A 12,050-nucleotide genomic window follows, 5' to 3' on the forward strand; every position below is an offset into this window, starting at 1 on the left:
ATTTGGATCCTATAATTTGATTTCAGTAATTAATTTTCTAATGCGGGTGGATAAAGACAGTAGGATCCTAATCGATCATGTTTCCTTTAGTAAAGCTCAAAGCAAGAAAATAACTGCTCACTCAGTAACAAATGCTCTACCTGATCATAATGCATGGTTGGTTTGGATAACTAACAAAATACCTTACAGGATGGATACTCCGCAGTGGAAATAAGTTGCATTAGTGAATGATACAGGACAGATGTTTTTAAGAATAGTAAGACATGACCTGATGTGAAATTTATATTGGACCAAATGCTAACATAAAATCTAATCTATTCCATGATAAATTTAAATCATATTTGAAAATAGCTTTCTGCATAAGCTTATGAGTAAGGTCATTAAACAGCCATGTAAAAAAAATTGATCACTAGGGAGATTAAAGTATCTTGTGAAAGCAAAAGCGAAATGTGTGTTGGCAAGAACAAGTAGATATACTGCAATAGTTGCACACTACAAACACTATTCAGAATTACTAAGAAAAGTTATTTAAAAAAATCAAGGCACAAGCGCATAATGTCAGGAATCAGTAATACTGCCATCAGACTTAAGACTATATGAAATGTAGTGAAACAAGACAAAACAAACAACCACAAACAGGATAACAACATATTTAACCTGTAATGTTCGGAAACAGTATTAGTAGCGTCCTGCTTGACGCAGTCAAGTCATTTAAATATTTGTACATAACGTTGCAAAGCGATACAAGATGGAACGAGCATGTGAGAACTGTGTTAGAGAAGGTCAATGGTAGACTTCATTTTATTGGGAGAATTTTAGGAAAGAATGGTTCACCTGTAAAGGATGCTGGTGGAACCTATTCTTGAGTACTGGGATCCATACCAGGTCGGAGTGAAGGTAGACAGCGAAGCAATTCAGAGGCAGGCTGCTACATTTGTTACCGATAGATTCGAACAATGTGTAAGTGTTGTGAAGATGCTTCGGAAACTCAAATGGGAATCCCTGGAGGGAAGGCAACTTTCTTTTTGAGAAACACTATTGAGAAAAGTTAGAGAACCGGCATTTGAAGCTGACTGCCAAATGATTCTACTGCCACCAGCATACACTGTGCGCAAGGACCACAAAAATAAGATATGAGAAATTAGGGCTCACATGAAGGCATACAGACAGTCATTTTTCTCTCGCTCTATTTGTGAGTGGAACAGGAAAGGAAATGGCAAATAGTGGTACAGGATCCCTCCACCACGCACCAAAAAGTGGCTTGCAGAGTATCAATGTAGATATAGAATGGGAGGGCTATAAATGATGAGCCACAGGTAGAAAATATATTTAATAATAATTTCTTAAATATATTAAAAAGTTTAGGGATGAACAGTTAAAGAGAAAAATCTCAACAGTATGTTGAAAAAGCAACTCTCAAAAAATTCCATAGTATGAATGTATCACCAACTTCTCCTTCTAAAATCAAGAAAATTATATATTCACTCAAAAATGAAAGTTCATCTGGTTTTGATGGTGTTTCCAATACAGTAATAAAGATTTGTTACTGTATAATAAGCCAGACTGATCTTACCTGAAATATATAATAATCACTAACTTGAGGCACTTTTCCAGAGAGACTGAAATATGCTTTTTTCAAACCCCTATTTAATAAACGTGATACAGGAGATATCAATAACTACTGATGCATTTCACAGCTGACACCATTTTACAGAATTTTTGAGAAGGTGATGAACTCTAGAATAGTATGTCACCTGAGTGACAATAATATCCTCGACAAATCACAGTTTGGCTTTCAGAAGAGTTGCTGTAATGAGAATGCCATTTATGTACTCACTCAACAAATTTCACAATCATTAAGTAATAAAACAATGCCAGTTGGCATTTTCTGCAACTTGAGTCTGTGAATCTCGGTATTCTCCTAGACAAATTGCAGTTTTATGTGATTGTGGTATAGCCAAACAATAGATAATGTCATATCTAACCAAAAGCATGCAGAAAGATTTACTTAGTAATTGAGGGAATGTGGTACAGGGACATCATTCCCACTTGGGAAAAGTCATGTATGGGGCTTCCAAAGGCTCAGTCTTAGGTCCAATATTGTTCTTCATATATGAATACAAGCTTCCATCTAATATAAAACAAGTAGAATGAGTAATTTTTTCATGTGACACTAGTATTGTAATCAATCCAAGCATACATACAGAAATAGAGGAAATGGTAAACAATGTTTTTAAAAGTATCACGGACTGGTTTTCTGCAAATGATCTCACCCCCAATTTTAAAAAGACACAACATATTCAGTTATCGACATCTCGAAGTACTACACCTATGGTAAGTGTAACACCAATGGTAACTGTAACCCGTGATGAGGAAATAATAAATAGAGTGGAAACTTCAAAATTCTTAGGTGTCCATATTGATGAGATTTTAAACTGGAAAAAAAAACACATTTTTAACTCCCAAAACGGCTTAGTGCACCCACATTTGCACTTAGAATCATTGCAGGTCCTGCAGACAGACAAGTCAGTAAGTTGACACATTTTGATGGAATAATGTGCTGGGATAACTCATCTTTAAGGAAAAAAAGCTTTCATTTCTCAGAAACATGCTGTAAGTGGTGCTCACTAATGATCACCTTGTAGATGCCTGTCTAAGGAGTTGGGCATTTTGACTCCCAATTCACAGTATATTTATTTCCTCATGAAGTTAATTTTAAATAATCCAATACAGTTAAAAAGGAACAATGATATAAATAATTATAATACCAGAAGGAAAAAGACATTAATTACTCCACATTAAGGTTGTCTTTAGCACAAAAAGGGATGTGCAATTGTGCAAATAAAATTTTTGATCACTTACCCAGTGATATAAAATTTCTGATAGATAGCAAAGTAAAATTGAAAACAAACCAAAAAAGTTTCTCCTTGACAACTACTCCTATTCCATAGAACAATTTTTGTTATTGCAATGTGTAAATGGTGATGGGTTTGAATTAATAACTCGCATCTATATATTTTAAAAAATTTAAATGTTCAGCATGTAGCCATATTTACAAATTAATTTGTGATGTGAATGTATAATGACTTGTTCCACATTGTTAACATTTATCATGCAAAATGGTCTGTGCGACATAAAACTAAGCTAACTAATTTTATACAAGTTTAGGTCATTTTCAGAAGATAGCTGCATCCAAAACTTAAGAATGTCAGTGCATTTAAGATCGTTCAGTTATTTATTCCAAGGCTCATAACTTGGTGCCTTGTACATGTGAACTTAGATTATTGGTATATAAGAACATAAGAAAAGAAAGTCCTGTGTGAAACATAAATAATGATGTAGTGAAGGTAACAACTCACTGTAGTTGAGCCATTGAGTTATCAATAGCACACAAAAAGGATGGAGAAGGTGCTATTACTGTGTGTCAGCCATCATTTGTCTTCATCTCATTCTGCATCTGACTTCACCCCCCCCCCCCTCTCTCTCCTCCTCCCTTTCTCTCCCTCCCTCCCCCCCTCTCTCTCCTCCTCCCTTTCTCTCCCTCCCTCCCCCCCCCCCCTCTCTCTCTCTCTCTCTCTCTCTCTCTCTCTCTCTCTCTCTCTCTCGACCACACTGTGTCGTCTCTGCATTGGCCATACCAGGCTGACCCATGGTTTTCTTTTGCGTGATGAGCCACCCCCACTATGTGGTTGTGGAGCCTTCCAGTCAGTAGCCCACATTTTGGTTGAATGCCCCCCTCTTTTGGCTCTGCGTGCTAAGTATAGGCTCCCCAACACTTTACCTTTGATGTTGGCTGACGATTCCCGGTTGGTCTCTCTGGTTCTCGGTTTCCTCCGGGAAAGTGGTTTTTATTCTCAGTTTTAAGGTTTTTGATCTCTCTCTGGTGTTGGGGCAGGGCGGTGAGTGTTTGGGTGTCTCCCACTGTAAGCAGTGTTCGGAGATTCCCGATTCCCCTCCCTGACCGAAATCCTCTTTTCTTCCCCTTTTACTCTGTTTGTACCCCTTTTTTTTAAGGCTTGGTTAGTCTTTCTATTCCCATACGTACTTTCTACATTCTAGCAGTTGTACCTTTTACGTCACAGGTGGTCTTGCCTATGCTGCTTCAGCATAGTGTTGGGTTCGTTCTTGCCGACTTCCCTCATTTTGTTTTTTACCAATGACAACATGACTGCCCTTTTACGTTTTTACCTTTTTCCGTTTTATTTTTCTGACTTTACTGCGAAGTCCCATTAGCGGAATGGAGCCTATTTGAAACAAGGGACTGATGACCCTGCTGTTTGGTCCCTTAAACCTCAAACAACCAACCAACCATCTCTCTCTCTCTCTCTCTCTCTCTCTCTCTCTCTCTCTCTGTGTGTGTGTGTGTGTGTGTGTGTGTGTGTGTGTGTGTGTGTGTGTGTGTGTGTGTAAGAATGTTTATTTTAAAATTTTGTCTTAAGTTTATTGTCTTTCACATGTACATTGGTGTCCAAAACTAAAGCAAAGCAACAAATGGAAATTTTGCAAGGTTGGATTTATTTTGCCACAAAACAGTTGGGATGGGTGATAGTAATGTAGAAACAATGTTGTCACATAGAGGAAGGTGTAATTAGATGAATGACGAATACTGACTTCACATAACGAATGTTTATTCAGCACTTGTGCATACAAGAGCGAACTGCCTCTGGTCAGAACACATACGGTATATATACAGTTACAGAACATTCCAGTACAATAATTCTTGACATTTGTGGATACTTCTAGAATGTACTCAAACCAAATATAGAAATTAAAATTGTACATTTCAGGTGAGTTTTGAACTCTCAACAGACCAAGTACAGGTTCAGTCGTCAGAGCTTTTCACAGCACATCAAAAGAATCTTGTTAAGCACCACCCTGCATAAATTTAACATCAGCATTTAACAACTCTTGGAGTGGCCTGGCTTTGGTACAAAAATCTTTGATAAAACGACAATAATAAGAACATAATCCGAGGAAGCTTCTCACATCTCTAATACTTTTAGGAATAGGAAATTCCATTATAGATCTCACCTTTTCTGGGTCTGGCCGCACATCTTCATTTGACACAAGGTGTCCAAGTATTTTGATTTCTTTTGTTCCGAAGAGAGACTTTCTTGGGTTGAGTTTTAGTCCGCCTTGTTGGAGATACCTACGAATGGCCCTCAGTCTTTTTATACATTCATGAAATGTCTCTGAGAACACTGTGATGTCATCTAAATAACAAAGACACATCGTCCACTTCAGGTGCCCTAGAAGATTATCCATCATCCGGCCAAAAGTTGCTGGTGCATTACACAAACCAAACGGCATTACCTTAAACTCATACCGGCCCTCAGGGGTGATGAATGCAGGAAATATGATATTAAAAGCGTCCTTATGCCTTTGGCCAAAACTAGATCCCTTCTTGGATCGCCGGCCGGAGTGGCCGAGCGTTTAAGGGCGCTACAGTCTGGAACCGCACGACGCTACGGTCACAGGTTCGAATCCTGCCTCGGGCATGGATGTGTGTGATGTCCTTAGGTTAGTTAGGTTTAAGTAGTTCTAAGTTCTAGGGGACTTATGACCACAGCAGTTGATTCCCATAGTGCTCAGAGCCATTTTTCTTGGATCGGTGAAAGATGATTTGGGATTGAGGAAGCCTGGGGTATACAAGATTCCCTGTCACTGCGGCAAGGCCTACATTGGACAGACTATTCGTACAGTTCAAGATTGATGTGTGGAACATCAACGGCATACACGTCTGCTCCAGCCGGAAAAATCAGCCGTTGCCGTTGCCGCTGGCGCCACTGCAATTCTTCGCTTCACAGAGGGCAGCTCTTCTGTTGCTCGTGCACGCGCAACGGCCAGTACCTGCGGTATAAAGGAGCCGCCGAATCTGAGGTCTCTTCAGTTCCATTATGATTGTGCACTCAATCTCACCTGAAGATGGCGGCCAGATGGTCCGCCGAAATATCGTGTTGTCGTCAGGACGATGGAACCCGGCTGCACACCCGTGAAAATCATCACTACCACAGTTGATTGGTGCCCTGACATCTTCAGTGGCATAGTTGTCCGTTGACCAGAATGCCATCTTAAGAGCAGAATATGGTCGTATGGACATCTGTTGACAGTGTGTGTTGTTATATCGTAAATTGGACAAAGGATGGGGAAATAGTGATTTATTGTTTTAATGTTGGACCCAAGTGTAGTTACCCAACCACAAGTGCACAACTGAGGCTGGACCATGATTTATAATTTTTATAAAATTTTTCTCTCTGTCACATTTGTTTTTCTTTGAAATGGAGAAGATGGTACAGAAGGGATACATGTTATGACTTGTGTCTTTAGCAAAAATTTGTTGGTATAGTGATTTCAATTTGAACAATAATATTTACTTTTCTTTCTTATAACTACCTTTTTAATGCCATGTTAGGTGACAATTACACATTACTGAAAGCCTTATTTGTTGTCCAAAATCTTTGTGTGTGTGTGTGTGTGTGTGTGTGTGTGTGTGTGTGTGTGTGTGTCTCTCTCTCTCTCTCTCTCTCTCTCTATATATATATATATATATATATATATATAATTTTTTTATTTTTTTTTTATTTTTTTTTCACCCTGTCTTGCCCTTACAGTTTTTGCTCATTGTGGAAGTCTTTAAAGCTGTTAATCACTGACCAGTACTTTGTCCAGTTTGAGATGTCTCCTTGATTTAACCCAGCCTGTTTGACATCCTTTTTCACCTCTTTGGGCCATTTGATGTAAACTTGAGATGTACAGTCCAGTATATTAAAATGTGTTTTGTCCACCTTTTCCCAGCCATCCTAAAATCTTCATCTTGTTTTTCTAATTGATTCACTTAATCTTTTATTTTCCTGGTACAGTTTTCCCCTTCCTCGTAACCTGTGCTGTCCACCACATCTCTCTCTCTCTCTCTCTCTCTCTCTCTCTCTCTCTCTCTCTCTCTGATTTTATGGCTTCTAGTAGTCCTTACATTCCTGTCATTTGGAGTCATTCCCTAACATACAAACACACTCTTGTAATAGGAGTGTTGTGCGAAGACATGCTGAAACAGTAATGCCTCCAAATTTTTTACATGAAAACTCTTAAAGCTTTATAAACAAAACAAATGTTATTAACATTCTACATCTATATTATAAATGTCTACATATTTATTCCTCGGCATTGTCACACTGGCTGTGAACACATTTCAAATAATTTTTTAGAACATTTCTCATGGAGAACAGTGCTCTGGCTAAAATTATTTTAAAAATGGACAAAAACAGTCTTGATCACAAAAACATGTATTTTGATTGTAACTGGTTTGTCAGTTTTTGACGATCCTCATACCACTATGGTAGGCAGTGACAGTGAATGGAGCAGGTGGTGTAACTCCACAAACGTCAGCTGCTCCATTCACTACCACTACCTACCTACCTACCTACCTACCATCGTGGTGTGAGGAGCTGAAGATGGTCAAAACCTGACTGAAACCAGTTTCCATCAAAATAAATGTTTTTGCAGTAGAGATTGTTTGTGTCTATTTTTAAAGAACACGTTTCTCCCAACGAGAGGAGAGTTTATTGATACTGTCACTGTAGAGTGTTTGATGTATTTATGGAGCCACTGTCTCACATCTGCTTGCACTCCTTCATAACTATCAATGTGAAGTCCTCAAAGGTGTTGTTTAAGTCTTGCAAAGAAATGGAAATTGAGTGGGGCCAAGTCGGACCTATGTGGAGGATGAATCGGTGACAATGGACCTGAGGTGTCTGATTGTTACAGATGTCACAGCATTCGTGTGTGGTCTGGCATTGTCATGTTGAAGGAGAGGATGCTTCATATTGGACAAACTCTTTCTGTGGTTAGAAACTCAATTACAGCACACTGTTTCTCACACAGTGACATAGTTACATTGCACAATGACGTGTTACACACTAAAATTTGGAGCCATCTTGTGGCAGAGGACTGCAAATATGGAGACACGAACAATAAAGATGTAAAATGTTAATAATTGTTGAGAGAGAGAGAGAGAGAGAGAGAGAGAGAGAGAGAGAGAGAGAGAGAGAGAGAGAGAGAGAGAGAGAGAATCACAAAATCCGCCCCTTCTCATTACCCAGAAAATAGCACACAGTAACATGAAAAGAATTGACTGCTTTAAATATACTGAGCAAATTGGACAACTGAAAAATTGCTTTTCAAAGAAAACAATTATTAACATTTTACATCTTTATTGTTCATGTCTCCATATTTGCAGTCCTCTGCCTCTTGAAAGTAAGTTTAGATTCCAGCTTTGTCTGCCTGTTCTTTTGGAAGCTGTGTTAGTGTTAGATAGTATTGTAAATGCCAGGTAGTTGACCATGGTACTGCTTCTGGTTCCTCCATTGCATACTTATTCAGCAACCCTTTCTTGTTTACTTCTTTTTCCTATTTGTGGATGATCTTCTCCAAAATGCAGTTGAAGATAACCAGAGACAGCAAATCACTACTGTCTGTTCCCTGTTTTAATGTCAAAGAACTAGTTTTTTGTAACTTCTACGTATTATTGCTCTTTCGACATCGTAAACATTCCAAGGATGGACATACATTCATTTATAAGCCCATTTCTTAACAGGTACGCCATTTCATCTTTTTGTGCCCTTCACATGCATCTACAAAATAAGTGATGTAGATTGAACTATTATGTTAGTGATAGGTGGATGATCATGATGAGAGATGAACAGTAAACAACACTGTTTGAGACCACTAGAACCAGAAATTAGCTTATTATAAAGTAACTACAAAAAATGAAAATTCAAAGAGTATATCTCCTGTAACAGACTGGATGGGTAGGAGGGTGAGTGGGTGGGAGGCAGGGTAGGTTGGTGGGTGAGTGGATGGGATAACATTTATTGTATGTTGACAGAGATAGTATGTTTACAAAATGTGTTCGAAGTGCTGCTAGTTACTGTCACTCTGTAAGGAAGAATATGGTAGATTGTTCACGCTGTGATTGTGGACGAAGGCTGACTAGAAATGAGTAGTGATGTACAGTGTCTTGGTGAAAGAATAATAGAAATGAATAGAAAGGAAGGAAAATGTTAATAGAAGAAATAAAAGTTATGGAATATTAAGTTTCTTTTACAGTTGCCTTTCTTTCCTAACATGTTTGAACAACACAAATTTCAGTGTGTAGCAGTGTAACATTTTTGTACTACTGCATGTTACAGCTTGAATTTGCCAATAACATGTCTTGCATAAATAAATCAAAAACTTTCTGCAAAATGCAGACATCACTTTAAACACTGGCAAGTGAAGTTAAACATTGCCTTACAATCTTAAATTAATATTCTAGGTAGCAAAATTCTGCCATTCATGGGACTGAGTAATAGCAGTGCCAATGGTGGTGGCGGTGCCAGCAGTAGTAGCAGCAGCAGCAGCAGCAGCAGCAGCAGTAGCAGCAGCACAAGCACCACCAGCAGTGGTGGTGGTGGCAGCAATGGTGGCAGTGGTGGTAGTGGTGGCAGCAGCACCACCACCACCACAACCACTACCACGACCACCACCACCACCACCACCAGCAGCAGTAGCAGCAGCAGCAGCAGCAGCAGCAGCACGTGCAACAGTGGCCAGGCATCTGGTCCACCTGCTCCAGACAACTCTAACTCCTTTGGACTGGAGGACTGCTACAATACACATGAATGGTCAGAACATGGAAGTCCATCACATCCACCAGTTTTTCCTAGTGCCACAAATTCAAAGAACAATACTTCAAAAGGTATGTGTAGTAATTAGTGCAACTCGTGAATTTAATGCTGTTATTCAGTGCATTGCCTATTTTTTGTGCATCTACGGTCATTTTAGTTTATTCTTCTGCTGCTGCCTGGTGGAACGACTTCATAATTATAAACAAACAGTCACAGTAGGTGCCTAAACAACTGAATAATTTCGTTGTAATATGAAACACACTACTTCGAACTGATAGGTATATCCATACATTGAAGTCAAGAAAGGCTCTTTGATATCGTCTTGTGTCAGGGAGCCGTGTCATAATGTGATAAATGTGAACTTGGATAAGGAATTTGTGAAGTAGGCAATATTTACATGTGCAGGAAGCAAGAATGTGAAGATTGTTATTGGTTGTGGTTTACTGGCTATTTTGAAGGAAAAAAGTACCATTAATCTTAACACAAGCTTTCTTCAAAGTATACATTCCTGTATTTATGTATAAAGTAAAGATAGAAAGTATTTAAATTCTTGAAGGCCAGTAGCATTTGCACGCCAAATAGCCTTTATCGACCTTACATGCTGTTTCACAGCAGGTAAAGAGAGTAAAATGTTGGGTGTGTTCTCTCATTTGTGCAGTCCATTCTCAATGACAGAGGATAACATGTACTTTTTCTGAAGTAGTTTACTTCTGTGCACCATATATCTTACACATTTTCAACACAGCATTTTCTTGCATGTTGATATGAAGTGTGCAGCATTTGAAACAAAGAGGGTATTGTGCTAAGATCGCCTTTGTTGAAGTGAATTTGCATATGATGTGTGTGTTTTGATTATTCTGCTACAATATGAGGATCAAATTTAATAGTACAGTGTGTAACAAACTATCGACCGACCCAGGCTTTGCTTAAGTAGACTTAGTATCTGTGACCAGGCAACTCAAATAAGACATTTTTCACAAAAAGAAAAATGATAGTTACAGCCATTATATAACAGTGAACAGGCAAAGAAACGAAAACAAGTCCACTCTCTGATTAATGATGAAATAGCAAGGCAAAAGGAAGTAGCTGGGATTCACAAACACGGAAAAGTTCATGGCAGCTGCAAGGGACATGACCAGGAAAGGGTTAGTTGGACAGGATCTGGAGTATATTGTTTATGATTGAAATAACATATGGTTGAAACTGTGTGGGTAGCAGGATAATGATAGAGTAAGTTTCATTTTATACTGTTGTGAATAGTGGATAGCCAAGGTGTCTGCTCTGTATAGCTTTGCTGTATTGGAAGACACATGACTCAGTTATGTGATGCTCGAAAGCTTGTTTTACATACTAATATTATAGCCAGTTTATCTAGAACTATTGAGTGTTGTAGAAATATTACTGCTGGTCCTCCAGATGTACTTCATAAAAAGTGTAAGGTTGCGTCTACATTGAGCATGTGCCGTATTCACCCGATTATAAGATGAGGTTTATTCCTCAAATTCATCATTAGAAAAATATAAGGTTGTCTTATATTCACAGATTAAACTATTGCTGCTGAGGTCAACATTTGTATGTTGTTTAGTAGAGTATATATGAGTAGTCTCACATTTATATGGGTGTTCTTATATTTGGAGATGAAGCTTTGGCTGTTGAGGTCACAGGCAGAATTATTTTGAAGAATTCGAAAGGGCAGGGCTCAGCAAATGATATCAGTGTTCCATCAGGCTCAAGATTTCCTGATACGCCGAAGCACTTTATACAGTATTGACATTGCTCGAAAACTCATGTGACATTGAGTCACACAGTGCTAGTGCAAGAGATACGTAAGAAACTATGCACCAGCCACTACAACAGTCTAATGCTCTGATTCAAATATGAAAATTTTGCGAAACGATGGAGGAAAAGTATTAAATTCTGTCATCTAAAAACGTTTGTTGTATTTTAACTGGTTTTCAATAAACGTTCTCATACATGTAGGCTTGTGGGTACCAGTACAAACATTAATGCCGCTTTTTAAGAAAAGGTAACTTTCAAAAAGGGAAATGTCCTTCAAGAAAAATTAGTTGATTCAGAATCCAGACCAATATTTTATTTGGTTATGAGAGACTGCAGTGATTTACTAAGTGGATTGCAAATGTCAAAGTCAGTCGCTGTTCACATATTAGAATACCGGGTAAAAAGTTACTAGCTTGAGAACATGATGGTGACATTCAGATCAAACAAGAAGGATTCTTAATCCAAAATTAAATATCTAACAAAGGAAATAAATCATATTGAACTGACTATAATTGTTATCGTGAGGCTAAATTTCAGCGGCAAGACCCTTTGTTTATGTATTAGTTGGATTTGTTACCTGTAAACTAGAAGATATTGCAGTCAGTTTTT

The 12,050-nt window shown here is 38.4% G+C and overlaps 1 protein-coding gene across 2 annotated transcripts in view; it reads left to right on the forward strand.

Annotated features, from left to right (window-relative positions):
- Window positions 1-12,050, forward strand: part of LOC126183186 (probable WRKY transcription factor protein 1) — a 196,433-nt gene that overhangs the window by 155,375 nt on the left and 29,008 nt on the right. For both annotated transcript variants that reach the window (XM_049924920.1, XM_049924919.1), the window contains exon 13: window positions 9,311-9,733. In XM_049924920.1, coding sequence (XP_049780877.1) covers window positions 9,311-9,733 — 423 coding nt within the window. The remainder of the gene's footprint in view (window positions 1-9,310; window positions 9,734-12,050) is intronic.

This window comes from Schistocerca cancellata, chromosome 4, assembly GCF_023864275.1.
Source record: "Schistocerca cancellata isolate TAMUIC-IGC-003103 chromosome 4, iqSchCanc2.1, whole genome shotgun sequence".
NCBI classification, from domain to species: domain Eukaryota; kingdom Metazoa; phylum Arthropoda; class Insecta; order Orthoptera; family Acrididae; genus Schistocerca; species Schistocerca cancellata.